Source organism: Epinephelus fuscoguttatus, linkage group LG8 (genome assembly GCF_011397635.1).
Source record: "Epinephelus fuscoguttatus linkage group LG8, E.fuscoguttatus.final_Chr_v1".
Taxonomy (NCBI): Eukaryota; Metazoa; Chordata; class Actinopteri; order Perciformes; family Serranidae; genus Epinephelus; species Epinephelus fuscoguttatus.
The window spans coordinates 19,032,962-19,060,000 of record NC_064759.1 but is presented as its reverse complement, the minus strand read 5'-3'; the positions used below and the strand labels follow the sequence as shown (position 1 = coordinate 19,060,000).

General features: G+C 38.6%; 1 protein-coding gene across 1 annotated transcript in view; it reads right to left on the bottom strand.

The window, feature by feature from the left end:
• Positions 1-27,039, bottom strand: part of grik3 (glutamate ionotropic receptor kainate type subunit 3) — a 132,461-nt gene that overhangs the window by 48,070 nt on the left and 57,352 nt on the right. Inside the window, exons 2-6 of the mRNA XM_049582999.1 lie at positions 12,698-12,871; positions 12,266-12,523; positions 11,930-12,111; positions 7,926-7,979; positions 2,930-3,100 (exon numbers count right to left, since the gene is read on the bottom strand). Coding sequence (XP_049438956.1) covers positions 2,930-3,100; positions 7,926-7,979; positions 11,930-12,111; positions 12,266-12,523; positions 12,698-12,871 — 839 coding nt within the window. The remainder of the gene's footprint in view (positions 1-2,929; positions 3,101-7,925; positions 7,980-11,929; positions 12,112-12,265; positions 12,524-12,697; positions 12,872-27,039) is intronic.

Genomic DNA, 27,039 nt, shown 5'->3' with positions numbered 1-27,039 from the left:
ACTAGGGTTCCGACAGCAACACAACTGTGCTTTATTGACTGTAATGCAATCATTTCAGATTTCCTTTATTTTCAGGCTGGTTTTATGGTGCTAAATGTATATTATCACCTAAGGCCCCCTAATATTCACCTTATTTTCAAACACGGAAGTAAATAGTGATCAACATAGCATCGGGCCAGAACAGACCAGGGTCTGACAACAACAAAGCTGTGCTCCAATCGTTTCAGATTTCCTTCATTTTCAGGCTGGTTTTGTGGATTTGGAGCTAAATGTTGTGCCTGGGGCACATCGTGTATTAATGACACTCGTTACCTGGAGAGGTTGGACACAGATATACGTTTCTTCCCTGTTCCAAAACCAAAATCAGACTCTAAAAAGCATAGGGTTAGCTAGCTAGCTACTGAAGATATAGCCTACTGAATGTATACACATGCTGCTTTTGCTTTTTAATGATTATAACAGTGAAAAAAAGACCGGCCCTGCTGTACAGGAACCAGCGAAGGGAAGCAGGGAAACTTTGCTGATATTGAACCAGCTCTGTGTCATCACATTGTGTGCAGATGAACGTTGTTTGGCTTCCCCTGGAGATCCCTGCCTTAGCTTGGGGGTGAAGCCAAACAGTGTTCATCTGCACACACTGCGATGCCACACAGCTGGTTCAATATCAGCAAAGTTTCCCTTTATATTCATTGTCTTGTGTGGCGATCAGCAGTGATGTGGTGGTTCACTTTTACACTGTGATCTGTAGCCTATAGTTCGACTTTAGCTTCTAACTATCTTTGTCTTTTTAACCTGTTGTTGCTGCTGAGTCAGTTTGACCCCCCTGTCTGCTTCTCTCTGGAATCACTGTTTAATTTTTCCAAAAATATGATAATATGTGTTCAGGGAGTGCAGTTAGTTACAGTGTGGGCTCCATGCTTACTCTGTTGGACCATCACAAAGGGGCGGGGCTTAGTGGAAGGTCAATTGAATAATATAAATTATATATTTAGTTCCGGCGTACTGTTGGACAATGTGCTTTTGTATTTGGATAACAGATCCTTAAATGGTTTATTTAGAAACAATGACACTAATAATGAAAAGAAATATAAAAGTAATCAATTCTGGCACATTTGCTGCATTTGTTAATTCATGTAATGAAACTGTGACATCCATTATTGGGATATGCACATTAGTAGACACACAGATTCAAGTAAATGAGCTCCCCATTCATTTGCTAGGTAAATAATGACAATATTTAGGACCTTCTGTATGACATGTTAGACGTACACCACCAATCAGCAATTAATTTCTGGCAGTGTGTCACAAAGGCCCCCTCTGTTTATCAACACCTGCACTATAATCACACTCTATTTCAGACTTCACATCCATTTATTGACAACACTACTGTAGCTACACAATCTGTAACAGTCTGAATTGTCCACCAGAACAGCCTGAGCAGCCTGTGGCTATGGATTCAACAAGGGCTGGAAGCCTTCCATAAAGATCTTTCTGTCTTGATGGCATAATTAAATTTTTGCAGATTTGTTGGTAGCACATTCATGCTATGACCATCTTGCTCTCTCACTCATCCCAAACGTGCTGTGCTAAGTTTGATATCTGGACTCTGAGGGCCATTGCAGTAAGCCAAAGTCCCTATCATTTTCCTAGAAACATACTGAGACAATGGTGCATTATCCATTATGAACTATCCATTTGAAAAAGAATGGCTGTAAAGGGATGCACCTGGTCCGAAACAATGTGAAGGGGGAAAGGCGCATCCAAAGGATAATTGGTGCGAAAGGGCTTAATGAATGTTCTCCACAGCATTATATCACCCCCACCTGTACTGTTGAAAAGGTAAAAGATAACCCAGTGGATTTGTGCTATTCCTGCCAATACCTGACCCTGCCATCAACATGCCACAACAGAACCAGGAATTCTTCTGATGAGGTGGCATTTTCTCCCCTCCTAACTCATTCAGGTTTAGGGATTTAAGCTCACAGTTGCCTGGATAATGGGAGCGAAAAGTGTACTCTTTGGGTGTAATGCTAGATAGTTTGTCCTTTCTTATACCCTTTCTATCCTGTATGGTTTGCTGAGTTGTTACGTACATAGCTTGCATAGCTAATTTTTGTCTTCTCACCCCTCTAATCAACAAGACAGTTTTCCCACAAGAACCATGAGTAAATAGGAGACACTGGGGTGCACACTATCCCAGGGCAATAGTTGTTTATAAGAGGCTAAAACCACTCAGTATGCTACTAATGGTCATAGCACTTTTAAAATCATTTAAAATATGCATCCTTCCCATTCAACATTTAGCTGAACTGTAGCTGAACCTCTTAGATCTGTTGACTTTCCTCATACTGTGTTTATGTGTTATTCATACTCAAGCCAGAGCCTGAAAGAGTCGACTGTTTGTGTACATTAGGGCTGCAACTAAGGATTATTTTCACTGTCGATTTATCTTTTTCGCTCAGTTGTTTGGTCTTTAAAAGTCAGAAAATGGTAACCAATGTCAATTAGTGTTTCCCAGTGCCTGAGAAGATGTCCTCAAATATCTTGTTTTGTCCAGAACCCAAAGATATTCAATTTACTTTGATAGAGGAGTAAAAAAAAAACAGAAAAAAAAAATCACATTTAAGCCGATTAATCGATGATCAAATTCATGGCAATTGATTCAGTAGTGGATAACTAATTGATTAATTGTTGCAACTCTAGTGTACATCAGAATATGTTCCTAATAAAGAGGTTACTCTATAGTAATAGTAATTTCTGAGGTGACAGAGTTCGCTATGGCTGCTGTTAAGGTTTAAACCATCTCTTACCCTGGGCTAAAGCCATGATAGATAGATAAGACAGACAGATAGATAGATGTGGCCCCTTTTATATTGACATTTTTGTGACTGACTTTAAAATGGAACAACACAGAAGTAATAAAACATACCGTCATGATGCCCTCCAGCAAGCCCGAGTCGGGTTTCGGCGGTATCTGCCTTTCCATCGACCATTTCTCCACAATGGATGCAACCTGGGGATTATCCACATTAAGGATACGGAAGCCGGTCATGTTGACACCGCAGAAGCGATACGGCTCCAGGTCAATGGCCATCAGGTCCTTTTGGGAGACAACAGTAATGAAGGATGGATTCTCATTTAGTCTGCCAACACTGAGCATCCTTGTTTGAAGTATTCTTCCTGGATGCTTTCTCCTCACATGAAAAGAAAAGTGACGCAGCTGCTGATTAAAGAGATGCTATATTAAGACCAAATGGAGTGAAAGGAAGGAGAAACACAGTAGTTTTCAATGTCAAATCAGGAGATTTAAGCATAGTGTCTGGAAGCAGTGTCTGTGTAATAAATGGAAAGTAAAAAGGCTCTGGTGGCAGAGTCGCTTTTCTGCTGGCAAACCCTTTTAGAACTGACAAATTGATATTATTTTTGTGCCTACATAATAATGAATTACACTGCACAAACTACAAGCTCGTGATATATTTCGTCTTTCTTAATCATGTTCATGTGAAAGAATCTTTATAGGTGCAAATTTCTTATTTGGGAAGATTAATTATTGTTTGTAATTCAGACAAATTAAAGAACAAGAAAAAAAAAAAAGCGCCAATTCCGTTGGATCATATTAATAATTCAACACTTGCATTCCCTTGGCAACTTCTAAGCAAAAAGCAATTCAATTTGAGCCGCTGTAATTTCTGGGGCAGCCATTGTAGCTGAAGTGTGAAGTCACATGTTGACACATGTCGTGCCGGAATAGGCCAGGGGGCTTGGAAAAGACATTTGGATGAACATAGATATTTCATTAGCACCCTGTGGGGTTAGTGCTGAGAGAACGGGAGCGTGTAAGACACTTACTAAAGAACGGTCGCCGCCAGTCACTGAAATATCTCTCCTCTTTTATTCCTTTCCCACCAGAACACAGTACAGTACTCTCTTTCATGAGCAGAGATCAAAGTAAATCACTGTTGTTCTATATGACATTCAAAAATGCTCCGAAAAGTAGATCAGGTTACAAGTTTCTGAGCTTTGAAGCTAAGAATACAAACTAACTGGGACAGAATTGTTTGTAAAAATATAATTCGTCTATTGTGACATCCTCTATTCTATTAGGGCATTTTGGGATGTCAGAAAAGTGACTTGTTCCAATTATAAGTTCACTTGTTTTGCAGCGCTGCCTCGTTCGCACATCTGCAACACAAAATCAACATAATCCTACAGCAGCGTTACACTGAAGTCTTTACCCAGGGAACATGCTGCACATGTCTGGGTGCATGCAGGAGTGTTATGGAGGTGGCAAACATAACAAAGTTCTCAGCTTCAGGTTCCCAGAGATAGCTATGACAGACTCATTTTAAAGGACAAGGAAGTTATTACCCCGTACCACTCTGCTGTTGCCTTTTCACGCTCTAATAAGTCGGCATTTCCCTCACCTCAGAAGATAAAACACAGACATCAGTGGATTCCATCGAGAGGAAATTGTATTGCCATGTATACCACGCTAGTATTCATCATTTTGGATCAAATCAAGCCGCCAGGTATAATCTCCTTAATGGTGTGTCTATCAATGTGACAGCTTATTGCAGCATTAGATAGATACCACACTCTGATTCTATAAAGATATCCTGCCTTCATGTGAAAAATATTGTTGTCGCAGAAACTCATATCAAATAAAAGTTTCTAAGTTAATCCTCTGGTAAATAATTTTCTGTTCTATCTGCTCAGAAACCTAAACCAGTACACTGGCAAGAAGAAATGAGCGTGTCTACATGCTACACAAACACGACGAAAGGCAGAACAATGTCATCGCCACACTGTCGAGCGGGAAAGATGACACACATCATGTCTGGACATTTTGTGTCATATCACATTATCACAACAGACTGGACGTGTCTGGAGAGACAGGGAGGGTGTGTGCGCGCCAGAGAAGCCAAAACGGAGATGATAACAAAGAGTGAAAGGAACAGCACAGATCATGCTGGTATTCATTCCCATTCAGTCTGTTTGTCTCCAGATAGTCAGCGTCTCAGTGACGAGCAGCAACGGCTCCCTGCTGGGTCTGCTTGTATTAGTCAGACGAGATCATTTTTATTTATCAGAGGGAGAACTTGAAATGTTCGGGATGGGAATGAGACAGATGCATAACCAGGTTACCTTAAACTTCTCTGAGACAGAAAAAAAATCACGTTCAAGCCTAAATCGATTCTAATTTTACAGGCAGCCTTTTTTTTTATTTGTCTAAATAAATCTCATGAAAAGACCAAAACCAACAACATTTTAGATTCTCAATACTTTTCCAACTTCTTCACCCTGTCCGTGACACTTGTTCCTACTGAAGACATGAACTCAGTTGCCAGTTTATTAGGCACACCCAGCTCAAACTAATGCGTCTAACACAACCGTCCTGTAACAAATCTTACCTTCACAAAGGCATAAATAATGTTCAGCTTTTGTAGATTCAGCTTGATCATCTTGGAGGCCTGTAATACTGTTACTGTAAATTCTATTGCATTATACACAGAGGTGTTGTTGTTATTGAGCCTACGTCCACTGATATAAAAGGATCACACAAAATAATAAGAAACACCTGTCAGTATAACAAATCAAGTCAAATCAAATCAAACTTTATTTGTATCGCACTTTTCATGCATTGAAAATGCAGCACAGAGTGGTACAATTCGACAGCATCACAAACTGCAGCTTCTAAAAGTACCTTGAAGTTGAATAAATAAAACCTGAACATGGAGACATGGTTTAATGCAGGACTGCTGTATCAGAATGTGTTGGTTTTAGCTCGGTGCATCTAAAAAACTCAGTGTACATTTTCAGTAGGAACAAAATGGCGACATACCTCTATATAATTATATTTCCAAAACAGGCTAAATAATTTCTTGGAAAATGCTGGGCACTGTAGCTTTTACCAAATGCTACACAAACAGGAATGATAGCCCTGAACTGTTCATAGCCAACGTAACATCACCCATTGGTTTTTGGACTCCCATTTTGAAGCCTCTAGTTTTGCATTTTGTTGCCATCTTGGATTTTTGGAGCCAGAAGTGACCATAGTGTGAATCTGACTGAGAACACTAGGTCACTATCTGCCACTCAAAGTAGCCTGGCCCTTAAATATGTGTGACTTTACACCTTAATAAAATTAAAATGGTTAAGTTATTTGAAAATTCACTCCCGCACTGTTGTCATGCGGGGAGAAATTAGCTATAGGGACCAAAACTGTTTTTTGTAACAAACTGTAAACATGTTTATTTCTTCCTTACAGTAGTTTTGGAGCCAACCTCAACTAACCAGTTTTTGACACTTCTGCATTGGTGTCATTATTGAGCTTGTTAATAGTGCATTTGTTGGGGACTTTTTCCAGCTGTTTTAGTGCGCTAGCAAGTATTTTCGGCACCTGAAAGGTATACCTGGGATCAATTCAAGATAAACTACAGTGCACATGTTCATTGTACTGAAACTACGTGTCACCGAGTGTAAAAATGTTGCTCACTGATGTGTTTTCATTAGTTTTTGGGCAATGGAAGGCTATTAGCTACACAGACAATAATTGTTAGTGGAATGGCTAGTTTTGGTCTTTTCATTGGATCTGCCAACTACAAGTAAAATATGGAATATCACCTGATTTTAGAGACAAATAATGATCAGCTGCGATCATCATGTTGACGTTAAAAATGCACGCTCCGTTCATAGAAAACTCAGCAAGCGCTTCCTAAATAACAGCAGCCTCCGCTGCATTCTGCAACAACAACCTGTGAAAAATTTTACTGACTGTTGCGACTGCAGACGGGCAAAACCAAAATTACCCATCATTAACCATCACCATCTCTTGTTTGGACACAGGAGAGGGAAAGACATATACTGTGAGTGCATTAGACTTGTGTCTGTGCCACAAAGCAACACTTTAAATTTGTTAAACCACCTGAACAAACACCACAGTCACAATGATGATGAATGCCTGAAGGCCAATAAGAATAACATAATCCCATTCTTGTCCAGCGTCAACTCAGACAGTCTTAACAGCTGTGCTGCAGCATGTAACAGTACCATGACCACTGTGAAAAAAACAACAAAACATATATTCCATATATATATATATATATGTAGAGTGGCGGATATGTATCCATAGAAGAAGCGCTACATATTCTAAGTCTTATTTTGCTGCAAGGATTTTCTGTAAGTAGTAGGAATGTAGCACATGGTTAAAGTGAAAGCAGTGGTCTGTCGATTTAATTTTGGGTAAAGAGTTTTGGTACAATTTTATTTACGTTTTGCTTCCAAGAGATGCACTGTGAAAAGGGACCAGTCTTATTTTAATACAAAGATTAGCAGGGATGTAGGACAACATTTAAATGGAGGCAGTGGCCTTTTTTTTTAAATGACAGCAATTTTCCCCTATAAACAATGAATAATCTTGATAAATAATCATGATCACAATATCAATCGAAATAATCATGATTAACTTTTTGGCCATGGTCTGTTACCTAGTCTGTTTTCTGTTATGATGTCCAATTAAATTCATGTGTTTCATATTTGTTGGTGGAGGGCTCCCACTTTGTCCACATTTTGGTAATCTTCACTTTAAGAATATTTGGCATTTAATTTAATTATATATCACGTAAGAGCTCACAGAGGACCAATTTAGGTCTTTTTCAAACTTGGAAGCCACATTCAGTTTTGAATCTCAAGCTGTTGTTTTTTATGCTGCCACCTCAAAGACTTGTGTTGACTTCACTATAAAGCCGAGTGTTTACTACCGCACACTGAAGACTGCATTATGCCTCCAGCTTGTCAAACAAAATTGATATTGTGGACTGGATCCAAACCCCATTGGCAATTAGCCACTATTCATCAAAAACTCAAGCGGTGGGGAGATGAGAACAAACGAGACTCTGTTTGCATTAACAAGCATGGTACATTACCAGAGTGGTGAAGATATAGTGGTAATACTCTGTCATCATCCCCATGGTCTGGGCCTGGAAGGAGACGGAGGATGAGGAAGAAAGGTGTGAATGAATGGAGACAGGATGGAGAAAACAGTCATTTTGCTATGTCAGGGCATTTTAGAATCAACAGCACAGACAGAACAAACAATACTAAAGAGATGCATAAAAGGACTTCATCAGCGGAGAAAAAATAGCCAGGCTTTAACGAGCGTATTGACTACCGAGCCGTTTATTTTGTGGGCAAGTTTCTGCCACGGCTTGTTGGGATTCCTGCACCATATGCGGTCCACAAAATTACAGAATAGCAACAGTACTTGATGCTTTTCTATGCATTTAAATGGTCTGCAATGGCTCGCGCTACGTGACGTCATTCCAGCAGAGAAGAGAGCCTTCAATCAAAAGAGCTCAGTAATCTTTGCCTCACATCCGAGCACTCCATCACTGCCACTTGTTTCACTCAGTCTACATTCAAAGGCACCACATTCCCATGGCGGCTGTTCTTCCCATTTAATTGTACCATCTGTCGTGAAAAAAAAAAAAAAAGAGAAATCCAAGGTTATGTAAATAAGATGCTATGCTTATGTGAAGGCAAATTCACTTTTCCATCTATAGACATCAAGCCAAATACATGACATTGAAACTTTGTGTCTTTCTGTATTGCGTGCAGGAGTTTTCATTAATTAATTTTTCGCCACTGTTGTAGGGTGAATTTATAGGTATGGAACAATTCAATTTTGCTGTCATTACTATTCTATATCAACTTTTATTTTAGTAAACATCAATACGCTCCTATCCCCGCCACAACAGCAGCAGGGTCACACCATAAAATTTCTTCTGAAAGACACCAGGGACGTGCTTCTCATTTCCTCACATCCGATCTGAGAGGGAATACAACCTGACAGAGACATGTTGAGTGAAGGTGAGCCTGTCAGGGCGAAGACAGGACCCGACATATTGTTGATAATCACAGCATGACGAACGAAATGTTCCAAGGGCGTAATGCAGTACTTGATATTGAAACCCTTTTAAAATACTTGTGGCGGATCCTCCTTCATACCTGTGCGCCTGCTGTACAAGTCGAGTCGCATTACACATGAATTCAGCTCCATCCTTTGAATTCTACTTATTGTCTTGGATAGGACCAACCTTTTTGTCAAGCTGTAAGCGGAGCAGTCTGCAGAACTTAAGATACTGTAGTTCAGTAGCTGCTGCATTTTGTCACTGCTGCTTGCAAATCAAAACGTAGGTGTTATTCATTCGAATACGCCTTTGGTAAGAAAGTCGTTTTGGGTGACTGTCAGACAAATTTTTTTTGAGAGATCATACTCTGTGTGCTGTAATATTCAGAGTCACTGGATGTACCAGATTGTTAGAATGTACTTATATTTATTTTAGTTTTATCCATATTATATTTCATTTTTTAAGCAACTCTGCTTACAGTTCTGTTCCAAGCCCTGTGTTTTATGTCAAGAAACTGAATGTTTTGGGGTTTGAGACTGTTGGTTAAAGAAGGAAAGCAAACAGAATATGTATATTCTGACAATTTACAGAACAAACTAATCAATTCATTGAGAACAGAAAGGGCAGATTAATCAGTAATTAAAATATACCTTAATTTTTGCCCTATATCTATATACAGTGACTCATACATAACCTTCTAATCACAAGATCATATATTGTACAGTACTGAGCAACATAAGCTTTCACTAGGGCTGGGCAATAAAATATATTTTTATCGAGATATGAGGCTACATATTGTCTTAGATTTTGGATATTGTATCGTGATGTGGGGGGTAAATGGTGTTTTGTACCTTGTTTTAAAGGCTACATTACAGTAGAGTGATGTAAATTGATCAACTTACCAGACTTTTCTATTTGTTTAAACACTTGCCTTAAACCACTTAGTCGTTATAAGTCCTATACTCTAGGCAACTGGACTTGCTTGAGTTTCTTGAAGACGTTTCGCATCTCATCCAAGAGATAAAACGTCTTCAAGAAACTCAAGCAAGTCCAATTGCCTACAGTATAGCACTTATGATTAGCATGACCTGGATGACTGATAATCTTCAACCACTTAGTCGTTATGTGTTAATATTTTCTGAAAACACAAACAAACAAACTAAACCCAAAAAATAATAGTCATCCCTACAACTTCGTCACATTAGAGAAGGTATTGGGTCAGAAATATTATGTTTGTAAGTGTCTCCCGGACCTAGCATTGATGACGTGCTTTTGAGAAGATTTAAAAATATCGCGATATATATTGTCCATCAAGATATCGCCTAAAAATACTGTGATATCATTTTCAGGATATCGTCCAGCCATAGCTTTCACACGTGCATATTTGGGCTCTCCTGTAACAGTTCAATGATGCACAAAAAGCAGCCAAACATGCACCATGCTGCGCAAGATATGAAGTATTTTTGTAGTCAGACACAGTGGGTTTGGTATTCTTGGCACCGCTCCTAACCTTTTCCTCCCTTATTTTAAAAGCTGTAGCGCCCTGACAATTTGGTCATGGACAGGAACTGTCTGTAACATTTTTGCCTGGAAACCTTCTCTCACTTCCTCTTTCAAGAGGACACTGATTCCTCGGTGTGAGATGTGCAGACTGGCCACGAGCGAATATATGTCAACTTAGATCTCAATAACTTTGGGAGGACTGAGTTATTTAAATAACTTGGGAGGAGATGATGCATTTGGTAAACATGTTAACAGAAGCTGACAGCGCTCTGAATGGAGGGGGGGGGGCTATCCACCAGCTTGTTCCTGACATCTATAGAGCATTAGACCACCTACACAATCTCTAGTCTGTGCATCATACTGACAGGTCTTTGTGACTGGCAATCATATATATTAAACCATGTTTTCATAATTAAGAATTTTGGAAGTTATGCCTGTTTGTGGGATGTTTTTTTAAAGTCTGGCCAAAAGTTTTTTAGCATTGTTTTCTATACTGTATACTTTATTATTTATTTTCAAAAAATGAACTGGCAAACCCTCGATGCATCGGCTGGGGAAGGCCCAAGATCCATTGTAAGAATTGTAGATTACATCAATACAGTTTTCCAGCCTGCAGTACAAAGCCAGTTGCAGCAGATGCAAAACTAAAGAACTGTGCATCACATCTGATCTCAGCTTGATTCAAACTTTGACATGTTTCTCTGCTTAAAGGGAAACGACAGTATTTTTGAACCTACACCGTATTTCCCATGTGTCTACATCAGTGGTTTTCAAACTTTTTGTGCCTAGGGCACACCAAAGGGCAAACCAAAATCCCAAGGCACACCTGTATTTATATCTGTGCACAATAGCTTCTATAATGTCTGTTATTATCACTCTTATCACGACATAAGACAATAAAAATAAGAAAACACAAGACAGGTAGCTTTCGTGATACTGTCTACTGAGGGTCGACCTTTTTATTAAAGATTAAGATCCATTTTGTTTATCTTGAAATTGACATTGCCAACCTCACCAGACTCAATTTGAACACTTATTTACTCACATATCACATATTTTCAGATCTAACTGGGTGAATTAAGGGTTTGTTTCGTCATTTCGTAAAAATGACCAGAGTTACCCTTTAAGATCACAAGACAATTGTTTACTCTACGAAGTATATGCTGCACAAGTACACAAACATCTATTGGTCAGTCTCAGATTTGAGATCTATTGTTGGACATTACTGTAGCTCGCTCACTATCGAGGTGCTCTGAGCAGGCAGGTGGCCCAAGTGGAAATCCCTTCCTCTCTGACAGCAAAATTCCACTGCTGCTTAATTATTACCGGCACCCCTTCTGCTGCTCCTCTCCTCCTCCCAAGTTCTTGGCAAGTCATACCCTGAAGTCTGATCAACTGAATGCTAAAGAATCAAGCGGTGCCAGTAACAGCTGTGTGGAAGAGGAGCACATGCTTTCACGTGTTCGGCATGCTAAGATCTGACACGAGGAGGGCATGCACCACGCTCTCTGACTCACCTGTTTGAGAATCTGCGCAGCCATGTGGTGACTGCAGTCGAAGATGATGCGAAACTCTCGGCTTCGTTTCATTTCTTTGAGAAGGGGTCTTGTGTCCTGCGTGTCGAGAGGAAGCTGACGGATCTTTAGCCTAATGTTGTACCTGGACGGGGCCATTATCAGCTCCTGTAGTCTTATAAGACCTGAAGAACGGAGGGCACAAATGAATACGTGGCCAACAGTAACACAGGAAATGTGGTCCAGTTTTTCTTTCTGTAGTTCATTGTTTTAGTGGAACAGAGTACTTTGCATATGTGCACTATGGTTATATATGTAATAGTAGGATAGTCTGTTCACCTGTGCTGTCATCGTACACAACAGTGGCTGTTTTCCATTTGAGAAACTGCACCAGGTCCAGGATAGCATAGCTTAGCGAAGAGTAATCCGGGTATAAATTGGCATAAAAGGTGTCCCTGTTGTCCATGGGATGATGTTTCCACCGCACCTGGATATGCGGCACTTCCAGTGCATTGCAAATGGACTGCACAGCATTTGATGACGAGCTATGCGAGGGCCCAAATATTGCAACCACACCTAAAGACAGCTGGTCACAAGCTAGAGAAGAAAGACAAGAGGGTTTGTAAAGTATAAGTGTTACCTCTTCAGTCATAGATTGCTTGAAACTTTAGGTTTGTTCCACTAAATACAAGATTTTGATTCGTGTTTTTGACTGACCAGAATCTTGTCTTCCTCCACAATCCTTAAATGAACAGAAAACAAGCCACTCACCTTTTCTTGATGCCTCAAAACTGTCGTAGATATTAATCCTCTGTATGTCATATGTGAGTGTTGTGTTTGGCAACAAAGTCCTGTTTCTGTTAATGTTATTGACAGCAAATTTAAAGGCAAGCTCCTCTGCGCTAACAAGTGAAACAGGTCCATCTGTTTGTTCGAAAATCCCACCTGAAAAACAAAAGAGAAAGAGACATGAGGCCCATGACGACTGGTCACAAACATAATCACAAGCAATGGGAGAATTCCAGGTAGGGCTAAATGGAGGAAAATATTGAGAGGCATTTGCGCCTCGGACCAGCAGTGAGAGGAGCAGCGCACATAACATGAGGTATTAAATTTGCTCAGCAAACATGGAGCAACCCTCTCCATTTTCAGAGAATGCTGAAAAAACCAATATCAGCTTTGAAGTCCAGAGCCATAATGGATTTAAGGAGTGTGTGTGTGTGTGTGTGTGTGTGTGTGTGTCCGTCTGTCTGTCTGTCTGTCTGTCTGTTTGTTCCATCAGGGCAGCAGAATATCTCAGACTCTTGTCTTTCCATTAAGACGTCCTTTTATTTCACCACATTGGTGGAGCAGATAACTGGACTTGGGCACTCTTCTTTTACATAAAATTCAAAGGAAAGTATTTTTCCATTTTTTAGATGGGCTGGACTCTGGCTCAAAACTTACAAGTCATGTCTGTGTGCACATCAAAGTAGAGTATCGCTTGAGATGGTGGTGTGTGTATCAGAGCATCGGTGCTGTACTACATCCCGCAGAGTAGAAGGGAAAAACTTGTTTTTTTTTCAACAGTTGCCAGAAAAATTAGCTTTTTAATTATAGATTGGACCTAAAGGACAGAATATAAAGCTTTAACCACCAAAATAAAGTATTTTAAATTCAGTTTAGGTCACTTCAAGAACAATTTTATAGATACTGTACAAAAATACCAGTTTGTTTGTTATGGAGATTACTACTCAACGTGTGAAAACAGTTGTAGTGTCTTCTGTAGCTCTAAAAGGATCTCTATAAATGATGGCGTCATAGCTGTTGCTTTTATAGACCTCATATTTGAAACAGTTAGCCTGCGCTACATGGAGCTAGACACAAGTGGACATTGAACAGGCAGGGGGGTTTACAGACTTACATCACCTCCAGTCACTTCAGGTAGGGCTCTACAATCACAAAATACCAACTATTCCAAAGATAAATCAAGCATCAGTCAACGGCAGGGCTTTCTCTTACCAAGCCCTTCATCTTTGGAATCATCTTCTTATCCAAATTGGAGAGGCTAGCTTTGCTTCACTCATTCAAAAGCAAACTCAGAACACATTTATTCACCTCAGCCTTCAACCTTATTTAATTTGCCCTGAGCACTAAACTACGGTTATCCAGCTTTATTTGCATATGCCTATATGTATATGTTAAACACACACATACATGCAAAAATGTATATTTTTTTAATGTGCATACTTGTTGCTGTATTTTACTGCACTTTTTGATTTTTAAAAATATTTCAAATTTGCTATGTTTTGTATGTATTTTATTTCACCTTTACATTCTTATATGCCATAAAATTTTAATGAAAAGCCTAGTCCCAATTAAACACCAAGTCCCTTTTACTAGCCTGGTGTGGCTACACATTTTGACAAATAAAGGCCTGTCTCAATTAGAGGCCTGGTCTGGTTGCCAAGCAGTTCATTTTTTTTTTTTTTTTTATTGAAGTGCTTCGGATGTGTCCATTCCTCGATTATCCTGTAAGTTGTTCATATTCCTCAGATCAAGAGAATTAAAAGGGTTTTCATAAAAATGAATCCAAGTTGTGGGTATTGTTTTAACAGGATGAAGTTATGTTGTGTCGGTATGCCATGTGCCGTAACTCACTCTCTTTCTCGTGCTGTCTGTTGGGGCTAGATCAAATGAGTGATTCATAATTGATATGTAGTATAAGTAATATTCCTACTGGTTTAAAGGATCAATTTGATCGTATTTCCTGATCTTCGCTGAGCAACAGTTTTGTATGAAAGGAATTAAAGGCCTGTCCCAAATACAGACCCGTTGATTTCAGTGATTTAGGCAAATAGTAGCCCGGGCTACTAATTGAAAAATTACAGTATTTTGCAAATAGTCAATATTGTTTTATATTACGCACAGCCCTTTGAGACATGATCAATGATGCAATTGGTTGCATTATGGTAAATGTAGGATCAAGTGTTGTTTGAGCTTATCCCACACTAGAGACTCAAATCTCGAGCCTGTGTTGCTTCAGCCTTGACTTTTTTTTTTTTTTTTAATTTATCTCTTTAAGAGATGTTCCAATACATTTTTTCTTTGTCGATACTGATTCCAATATCTGAAGGTGTTAGCTGATATGAGTACCAATCCAATGGCATTGTATTTGAAAAAAACAAAAACAAAAAACAAACAGCTGTATAGACTAACCTACTTATGTGTCAAGAACCTAAATAAAAAAGACAAATTTAAAGTAATTTTCTAGACCATGTTCTGGAGATATTCTAAAAACAGTAAATAGAGTAGACTTAAATAAATTGCATGGTATCAGATCAGTGAATAGATTTGTATATTCACCAATACCCAATCCAGCATTTTAGGCAGTATCAGAGGGATTTTCAATTGGTAGCTGAATCTGAATCATAACAACTCCCATCTCTTGAGATGTCTCATCAAGTCACACTGAATCATCCTTATGGAGGAAACCCTGCAGAAATGTTGCATGGTGTAAATAGGTGTATGTGATAAACAATAACCCATGCCATATGCATGTTTGTATAAAATCCAGTTCAACAACTCCACCTAGCCAGTACCTATCTCCACATAAGCATTCTCATGCAGCCATATCTCCATAGACTCTATTTAAAATGTGATCACTCTAGATTATGTTACACTGCAACATAGTGTGTTGCTCAAACAGTCCACTCAGATCTAGTTATTTGTGTTTAATTTAACACAGAACATTCCAAAGTCTGAGCATTTTCTGAGGCAGTATCTCTCAGCTACGTCCTCGGCATACATTAAAATAATTTAAGTTCCACAAATTGTTTATAATTGGTAAAGTAACAAACAGTAACATGTACTGTCAAATGTAAGACAACAAAGTCCCGCGGTGGCTCGGCTGCAGCCTTTAAGAAGACAGTTTAGACAGCTTCTTAAAAGATGCCTGTAGGAACATCAGCTTATGGAGAGACTGGCTCCTCCACCTCCACTCTCATCACATTACCCATTTCAATAACAAAGCAAAGTGTCTCTGCAATCTTCCGTCAATTCTGAAAAAAAAAAAAAAAAAACCTGTCATCTAAAGTTACAAATGTCTGCACTGCGGTTTAACTTTTATGGCCATTATTTGAGTTACAGAGACAACCTTTTGAAACCTGTTCTCTCTGCAGTGAGATCACAACGTTTCTAAACACTAAATATCCGCAGTAGATATCTTTAAAGTTATTTCTGCTGCCTGTTTATGCTGGTTTTGAGTCAGATCTCTCTTTAGGGTAACCTTAAGATGTCTAACCTGCGATGACACAACAAAGAAAAGCAGCAAATCCTCACATTCAGGACTCTGTACCCATGACGTTTAGCCTTCTTGAAATAATCTTTAAAAATGGTGACTTAGACACACCTCACCACCAACACTTACCAGATTTATATGCATACAATTACCATTAATATATAATGAAAAGCACAGAGAAATATCAATATAAAGGCTCTAATTTAATTAGGCCTAATGGGATTTATAAAGAGCACAGAGTGATTTATTTTATTTTAGTGTTTTGGTGTGTTTGTGTTCACTCACAAATATCGCCTGCCAACCTGGTATTATTTCACTAATCCTGCAGAATACCTGGTTGCAGAGAGCTAAGCTTGGAAGTAGCACCTGTGACCTGCTGATGCCCCTGAACAGACCCCCAGTGCGTGGTCACTGAATCACACATCTCCGCCACTGTAGGCAGAGTGGCAACTCTGGAAGCCAAGCTCATCTTACTATTTATGACTCAAAGCCTCCCTGGATTGCAAGGGGACGTGATGCATAAACCGCCCGGTGGAATGCGTCACATTAAAATAAATGAATCCTTCCATTTCATGGGGAAATCTCATTAGAGTACATTAAGTAATTGCTGGAGTATATAGTAATTTGACTGTTAAGAGGATAAAATGTGCATTGCTCAGAAGCACTTTAACAAATTTAATAAACAGGGGGGAAACCTGCTCCTTGGGAGGAAAATCCTGCGGATAATTTGCTTTGCCCTTTTCAGAATTCTGCCATAAGCACAATAACCCCGAAGCCTTAATGTACAACAGCTCCCGCTACTCCATCCAATAAGAGATGAGCAGCTCCTTTGTAGCATCGCATGAAATTTACTCTAATGATCCAGAGATGGGAATATTATGGAACATGTTTACAAGTTCCCATTTAAACAAGTATACTGAATGTTCGTTACTGCGGCGGGGCGCGTGCAATTTGAGATGCATGAATTTCATGAGATGTTCTTGTGAATCTCAGTCAAAAGGCTTCAAATTAGCATGTCTCCAATAGGCAAGAACACAAAGGCCTTTAATTAGTCTCTAAGGTCCTACCACAATATATAAATCAGCCACTAATTGCAGCTGTTTCCATAATTTGTCCTTTGAGGACTTTGTGGATCAGCTGCATTCAGAAGCCACAGACTGATGTATGTGAGGAGAGGATGGTTCACATTCGACTCTAAAACTGCAGGAAGTGAGACCAGACAATCCAAACTTAACAGAGATATGGCTAGAGACAGTAAGGGCAGCTAGTAATGGTGGTGTAAAATATAATGAAACTGTAAAGCTGCAGTATTGTGTAGAATTATGCAATATAAACCAAATTTCCTAAATTCTCAGTTAGGTTACAATTCTGCACTCCAAGGCTCCAGCATCTAAAATAACAAGCCTAACACAGACTTCTGTAGCTGATAAACCTTATTCCAGTAGTGTAATAAGGCCAACATGTATAAATTCATTTGTTAAGCTTCCTAGATTTCCAGATTTAGTTACACAAAGCAAAGAAGAGCTGCAACGATTAGTAAATTAATCGATTAGTCGATCAAAAAGACAGATAATCGCAAACTATTTTGATAATCCATTAATCATTTCAGACATTTTTCAAGAAAAAATGTCAAATATTTGCTGGTTTGAGCATCTTAAATGTGAAAATTAGCTGCTTTTCTTTGTCATTTATGACAGTAAATGATGTATGAAATAATAATGTATGACAGTTTTTGGGTTATGGACTGTTGGTTTGACAAAAGAAGCAATCTCAAGATGTCACTTTTTCCATTTTATAGACTAAACAATCAATCAATTAATTGTGAAAATAATTGGTAGATTAATCAATAATGAAAAGAACTGTTAAAGCAAAGGCATCACCAAAATGCAAACGTGGCATATTACCTCAAAGGTAATATATTACTGTGTATGTTACAGTTTTAAATATTGATATTGGAACAAAAACACATTTTCAGAAAGGTTTAAAAATCAGTTAAACCAGCAAACGTGGCCAAAGTGCATATTACAAGTCCTTAAATGTTATTAGTTAAGATAATAAAATGATACATGAATAAAACATTTGGCCTGCATGTAAATGAAAGCCTTTGGTAATCAGCGGTGTGAATGTAAATGAAGTGGAATTTTATTCCAAAGCAGGAGCTGTGGGTGCAGAAGGGTCTGCAAGGCCTAAAGGAACTGACAGAGACAAGCTGTGTCGAGTCAAAATCAGAGGTTTCACATTTCAGCTGTACATGCCCTTGCAAAAATCCATGTTGTAGCATGAAAGCCCCCCCCCCACGTTACGTTCCCGCAAACAACGTGGGCAAGTGCACAAGCATAAACCCACCCTCTGCTGTTGTGCAGTGGCAGACTGCCTGCGAGCCAGCTTAAGTTGGAATCATCTGGGAACCACTGCAAATACTTATTTTTAAACATCGACTGCATTTGCAGACTTGAGACTTCAAAGAGAGTGATCTGAGTGACAGAATGACAGTCTGCCAAAACAAAGCGACATTAAAATAGGACGATGCCAGGGTTGTTTATCTATTTTTGTTGATGTTTTTTACGACCTTTACAACACAACGATAAAGTTATACATTATACAGTTGAGTAGTCACATTGCACCAATATATTTAACCGGGTAGCAGTGGCGGATCTTCCTATGGGGGACATGCCCCCCCAAAATATGCTTGATGTATATTGCTTGTTGACAGTCAGAAACATCCAACATTACGGATTAAGGAAGATGACGGAGTTTACATTAGACATTAGAGTAGGATAAAATCAAAAGAAAAAAAGCCATCCGGGGCGCAGGACAAGAACAAGAAGACAAAATTTGCTCACACCGTATTCTGTTTTTGTTTGTTATTTATTGTTATTGTTTGCTACGTTGTTTTTTGTGTGTTGACTTGTCATTAGGTCGTGTTCTTGATAGCTGTAAATGCAATAATTGTAATAGTAAAAAAAAAAAGAACAAAAACATAGAAAAATAAAAAACAAATAAATAAATAAGAATTGTACTGCTGAAAATCCAAAAATTCATATAACGGTAATTTTTAAAATTCTGGGTGTTTCACCTCTTTAATTTAATTTAATTTAAGTTTAGTTTAATTCTATTTTATCTTATTTTATTTTGCTTTATTCTATTTTTTGCATGATTGGGCCTTTATTTACATTTATATTAACTTACTGTACCTCAAGAAAAACATAAAATATAAAAACAATCTAATGTCATCATGTATATATTAAAGGCTTTGATTACTATAGGGCCCCACAAAATAATACAACAGGCTACATGAAGAAATTTAGAATGCATGAAACAGTTGCAAAATTTCAACCATTTTTATTTTGCAAACTGTAATGTAGTAAAAACTTTAACATTGCTTCCTAAACCCTGTGAACGGGAATCAGTGTGAATTAATAACTCTTGGGTTATAGTTATCAACATTAGTAAGAAAGGATTGCATTTAATAGAGTTCCCCTCTCCCACTCCACACAGTGTGTGTACTGTAGTGCTCTTTGCTGTCTATAAAGGAGTTGCAGCAGTTGTTTCAGCCAGTGTGACGCTATACATAAAATTCATATCATACTGGAAATTAAAATTGTTATACTACATGGACCGGTAAACCTCCCAGTAGTAGCTAATAATACTGATCTTCCAATTTCTGATGACACTGAACCACCTAAAAGATATTTGATTTCTTACTCTATGAGTTGTATTGGCTCCAATCCATCAGTGCTTTTTTCTTTTTAAATTAAATTTCTTATTTTGGCTGAATGAAGTAGGCAGTGATAAATTTAACCTGTTCTCAAAGCTGCTGTTTGATAAGATGGAGTCTCGAATGTTGTTTTCCCAACGATGATTATTCATTCATTCAATTGTTTGGGCTTACATCCAAGACTGGAGAAGTCACATTTGTTTGCAGTGTAAAGCAAACATGGGTGCTTCTGAAGTGTGTTTGTACCTGTCCTTAGAACAATCAAACACCAACACAACCCGAAAGGCTGTCAGATTAGTGTTCATTATCTCGAGGAATCAGAAAATTTAGATTTTCAGCTGAAGGAAAAATCACTTTAAACTTTGCTTTCAGCTCTGTCCAAAATGGATGCTGTAGCCATGATTTAAAAGCGAGGCAAGGTCATTTTTGGTATCTGCACTTTTTACTGCTGTGGTAAAAAATGTGATACCATTGCCCTTGATCAACATGAAATCTGTGTAGAGGAGAGGCAAGATCGATGACCTTTCTCTTTTTTTTCTGCCAAGCAACAACCTGACCTTACTAGCAGTTACAACCAGCTTCACAGCAACATTGAATATGATTCCATTACCTCACTTGTCCTTATGAACCCAAGTTTCCCCATTTTGGGCAAAACAGCTGATTTACAAAGGAATCACATGCATCACACTAAGATATGTTTCCAGAGCTGTAAGTTAAAAATGACTCAACTGTTCAACTGCGTATAAAAACAATAAAAGTCCATAACCTCTTGACACAGTAGCTGATAATCGTTGGACATCTATTGTATGATACATTGTGCTTATAAAAACAAACTCCTTGCTGCCAGACAAACCAATGCGGAAGCCCAAACAATGAAACGAGCTCATTATGCTCTTGGATACATGCGTGCTCGCCCACTGCATCTTTGAGTGTTGCTCTTTTGTACTTTCTTTTCACTGGTGGGATTCCCAATCTCCCTGTGAATAGCTTCCTGTCTCCCTGGATGTGCAACAGCACTCAGTTACACAATGATGGCAGCAAACAATGACCAGCAGAAAGCACACACACAAACCACCATGAACGTTTTGGAAGTGCAGCCAATTTTTGGGGAAGAATATGTTCGCCTCATAATTATGCGTAACAACACAACTCCTGGGACTAACTGTTATTCAATACGGGGAGCAGCGGTTAAGTTAGCCAATACTGCATTTTGTACCACAGAGTAAAAAGAAAAAAAAAGGCAGGCTAGGAATATGTTACATTTAATCAATGATAAGTATCATGAGAGGAAATTAAGGGTGCTGGTTAATTAATGGTGTCTGGCAGCATGTTGGCTCATTAGCGCGCAAAGTCACCTCACAGCAAGAAGGTTCTGGGTTTTGATCTTAGCTGTGGTTCTTCTCCCCATGTTCACTCACGTTTCTCCCCACAGCTCCTGTTTCCTCCCGCAGTTCAAACACATGCAGGTCAGGTGAATCTAAGACATTAAAATTACCTGTGGGTGTTTGTGTGAATGTGTTTATCTATGTGTTGGCCCCGCTGCAGAATCAGTGACCTGTTCAGGATGTTTCCACGTCTCTCTCCTAATGCTCCTATCACTGTGTAAACCTTGTTAAGAATAAGACGGCACAGCTGAATGGATGATTAATTACTCTAGTGAATAGTCTGCGAACTAATGATTTGAAATCTCAACAAATTAATGTCTGAATCTTACCATTAGAGGAACACACATAAGAGGTGTGCATGTGGCAATGAAGCACGTATATGGAGCTGCAAAGTGGGAGGGGTTGCTGATTCTGCAGGTGTTTTCCCATTCTGTATTCCCATTTAAAAATATTTATATCTATATGTTACTTAACACAAAAACAATATAGCAATCCTATGATAATATTATAATTATTTATTTGCATAGCATTTATCTAGACAAGGTTACAAAGTGCTTCACAAACTGCATAGAAATAAGAGAACAAAACAATACAATGGTAAAAAACACAAAAGTTACAAATCACGTAAGTACAAATCAGGCATTAAAAGGAAAAGCTGTCCTATAAAAGTTTTAAGCAACAATGGGTAATGTGCTAACCAGCCTAATCCCCTCATGCAGAGAATTCCAGAGCTTCAGGGCATAGATGGCAAAAGCTTGGTCCCGTTAAGTTGTATGCCCAAGTTTAATTTTTCCAAACTTTCTTTTGAATAAATCACATTTTGTCCCCATTTTCTGACATGGTGGACGGCGCAAATTACTGACTAGAGCCTGGGCCTCTGCTGCCATGTAGAAGAAGTCAGTCAGAGGCACAAATCAGTGCTGTTGCAAATTCAAAACACTTCCCTGTTGCAGTTGAGTGCTCCACCTGTGAGCCACCAAACACCGTCTCATGGATGTACTATTAGATTTGGATACTGGAACCCAAGACAGTGCCTATTCAATGGGAATTGCTCACCTGCCGCATACACCATAACAAGTCACTAGCTTGCATGTTTACTACCCCGTCATGCTCCTCACTGAAAATGCACGGTAGTTTCTCCTGCTGGCCCCACCCACGGGTTATTGCTCGGCTAATAGACTTTATTATGATGACATCACAGGTTTTTAAGTCACTTTTCTCGGCTCAAAGAAAGTTTTCCAGATATAAAACCTTAATGGATCTAAAATTCATGATAGAGTCATAACTGACTATTAATGCAGTGTGAGGTGTCCCATCAACACTTTTATAAATGTTTCTTTTACAGTGGTGTTTTTGATGGTTTACAATGGTGATTTTTTTGCTGCAATACCGCCAATGGCCACTGGGAAAAATTGGAAGCAATGCTGAGCACAACTGCACCACCATGCCCGTTTTCTCTGAGTACTCGGCTTCTTTGCACAATCCAGAGACACGTAGGCTAGGTTAACTGGCGACTCTAAATTGGCCGTAGGTGTGAATGTAATCGTGAATAGTTGTCTGTCTCTATATGTCAGCCCTGTGATAGTCTCTTGACCCTCTTGCCCAATGTCAGCTGCGATAGGCTTCAGCATTGCCCGACCCCTAATGGGATAAAATGAATGACCAATATAAAATCATTATGTTGCCACTATTCAGGCCACCGTATTATGTGATATACTGTGTGTTAGCGTGGTATAGAATAGTGACAGATAACCAGAACATATAGTGGTTCATGTGCTGTGAAAATGTCTATGCTTGGCTTCATCTTCCATCAAACAGGTTGTATTTATTGGCGTAATCGAAGTGTTATTTGTTGGACTATAAAGGTCTTTACTGTTGATAGTGTTTAAACTGATAGTGTGATGACTGGCGGGTATGTGCTACCATGCTAATGTTTGCACACATGGTTATTACAAAACACCACAGCTGACTCTCAACAGTGTAAATGACTTATGAGTCTGATGAATGAATCTAAATCATAAAAGTGTTATCTTTAATATTTTTTAGTGTGTGTGCTCATCTTGCATTGCAGCCATACACAAGTCACATTGTGACAGCACCATGTTGGCTTATTAAAAGTATACAGTATTGTTGGGGTACTCAGTTTAAGCCAAATGAAACAATAAAAACATGTCACATCAACAAATTAAAAACTGATTTATTTTAAAATATATAAAAGATACCACCTTGACATATTTCAGGTTTAGTCTTACCATTACTGTGTTTACAGACATAAAGTTATGTAAGGAGCAAAAGGAGACTATTAATGTGATATGTTTTTCTTACAAGGTTGTTGGTCAAAAAGCTTTCTAAGAGGGTTTGCGAACGATGTTGCATATGCAGGCTTAATAGTGTTAAACTTGAACAATTACAGAGGCCACGTTATGGTTGGCATCTGCTGTTAAGTGTTTGCGTTGGCTGATAATGCATGAAAATTATTATAAATAGAAGAATAAAGCCTGCACTTAAGTTAAATGGCAGCTAATGTGCATCCTTCACTCTAGCCACAACAATTCTAGTTAACAATGACCTTATACTAAGCTCTTATTAATGCCCGTTTAATCCCCTTAAAACCAATTATATGAATCTCTAAACATATAGTGAGACAACAGTGGTTGCATCGGGATTTGTGCTCTCTAACATAGTAATTATGTGACACGTTCAAATGTCACTGGGCAGTGGGAAAATACTGAAACAATACTGCCAGATTCTGCTCACATATTAAACATTAACAACACTCACTCATATACTGCAGTCCAAGTCCAGTGTGTAGGATATAGAGGGATAAACTGGCATTCATAACATCAGGGGTGTAACGATCCATTGATCTAGATCAATATATTGATTCAAAGATCAACGATACAGTATCATCAATGCAAAGTAAGAACATCCATCTATACCGTCATCTTTACATCATGCCTTTATTTTGAAATTCTGTGTCACTGTCAAACAGCAGCGGGCAGTGCCAAGAGAAGAATGATGAGGATAAAAAAAACGGGAATATATCCGCAACTTCTCTCTATAGCAACATTAACTGCTCTGTTTCAACGATCTTCAGCTGAAAAAACATGCATGTAGGCTGAAATTTAATCTTACTGTTCTGTTGTTTCATTTAATTTGTTAAGCTATGAGTAGAGGAAAAAAAGTCCACTAGCTGCTAGGCTAATTTATGTAATGTAAACATGCTTAAGCTAATAAAGAGTCACTAACAAAAAGCAATGGTTTTGTCTATGAACCATGAACATGTTTTATGGCTATTGGCAGAAGTTTTCCTTCGGGGCTTTGAGCCAGATAGACCTGAAGTTTTATGAAAAAGACGATGGTTTGGGTTAAAATGAAAACATTTCTTTGAGGAAGGGCTTTCTGGCAGAAATCCCTGTTGATTAATTTAGCTCGTGCTGTTTTATGTGTGTTAGTGGAATCAATTTAAAGTAAACTTTTCTGCACTTATTATTTATGTGTTGTTTTTATCTTTTATAGCCAGAAGTTAAAAAGAAAGGGGTGGCAGCATCTCCTGAAATCCATCGTGTTAAATGGGCATTTGATATTGTCTCATATCAATCACATGCCCCTGAGTCACATCAATTCGAAATCGTATCGTGGCAAACCTTGTAATATCGACAAATATCGTAACGTTGTCCAAAGAATCGGTATAATAGCGTATCGTGATGAAACTGGAACTACGTTATCATTTGTTTCTAATCCCTTGAAACTACAAGAATTGTGTTTCGTTAAGTTAGAATGAGCCGTTTTCATTTGCAGGGGGTCTCTTTCACAAATCTGCCATGTTGTTTCTACAATAGCCCAGAATGGACAAACCAACACTGGCTCTAGATAGGCTCATCATGTTGGCCACCATAGTTCTCCAATATGAGTAATACTCAACTTCCGGACTGCCATAGAGTGATAGGTGGCCTGACAACCATTTTGTAATTCACATGAAATTAACTGATTCACACTAATAGAGCTTGTTTATTAAAAATGTGCCTGGGGAGCATTTCCACATCCCAATAGAAGTCCTTGCTAGGCCATGAATTTCCTCAGTTCATGGAAACTTGCCCCTGGTTTTTGCAAAAGTGGCCCCCATGGAAGGCAAGCTGAGTACCCTTGTCCTAAGTAGACCTTTTAAAGTCATGATTTCTACCTGTATTATCAGTTCCAACCACTTTATTTTCGTTAACTACTACCAGTTGACTGAAGTCTTTTTGGAGTCAATAAAAGTGTAAGAATCTACTGATACCTGGTTAATACAATTAATACAATGTAGTGACTGTAATAGTCTTATTCAGTTCAACACTGATCCTATTTCACTGGGCCAATGGTTGAGTCAGAGAGGAAAAAGAATACTAAATTAGCCCCAGCAAATGACCCTCCATATTAGCAATTTGAACCATGCTGTCAGTAAGGAGGTGGGTTAGGGATTCCTTATCCATAACCTTGACACTGAATTGATCAGAGGTGATCTGCAGCAGAGTTCTGGCAAATAAAAATATGGTTTAATTGCAACTTCACCACGAGATGTTGAGCAGTTTCTTTCACAGCTCAACAACAGTTTGGATTTTTAACTTTCTGAGGAATTATCATCAAGTTTTTAGAGATTTGAGTACTTAAAATGGTCTCAACTTTATCTCTCATGGCATAAAATGAATACTGCTATTTTACTATACCTCACAACCTCAAATTATAAAGCAATAAAGATTTGGTTTAGCATCTAGAGCTGGTTGACTTGATGCCCAATACAAAGAAATCTAGCTTTAGTCCCCACCCAGTGTGTACAAGTGGCATCTGGTCTAAATCTAGGAAAGTGAAAATGACAGATTGCGCTCTCATATGTCGGAAAACTCACTCACTCCAAAGGCAATATTCAACACTTGAAAAAACATGAAACCAACTGTTACAAAATACATAACATATACAAAAGTGTCCCACAACAGATTATTATTGATGTTATTAGTGTTAAGACCATTGCGCTATTGCAGATATAACCATCCATATCTATGTGAAATCTCAAGCAATAAACATCAGGTAAAAATATTTTCCCATAGATTTATCACCCTGGGGAATAACACCCTCAATGTATTTATTCATAGTGCAACACATTTGCAGCAGGTTCACACAAACATATAGACATTATTTCCTCCCGGAGCATACTGTAGATAAAGCTTGCCTCAGTGACTTGTCTTTCTCACACACACACACACACACACACACACACACACACACACACACACACACACACTCACACAGACACACACACTGTCTCTCTGCAAAGCCGACTTGAATTAGAGTTTCCATTTGTCACTCAGACTGATTCATGCAGTCTTCATTGTTGTCTTAATGATGTATTTAACTTACTATTTGCAACTACCAACAACGTGGCAAATAATTGTTTCCTCAAATACTCTGCCTCATAGCAATCCGTTAGCTTATGTAGAATGAGGTTTATATTTCTTACCCTGACAGGCTGTGTGCATGTATTAAATGCGTGCTTTGTTATATTTTTTTTAACTTACTGAGGGCTTTAGCGTGTCCTCGACTAGTTTTACTGTGTTACAGGATCCAAAGCAAAAAGATTCCTACTGTTTAACAATTGCGTATTGATAATTGATGGCGGCAGGAATCTCTAGCGATGGAAGGAACAGATGGCGCAGGTTCAAGCCCACTTAATAATAAGTATTTGTCCTTGAGCCAC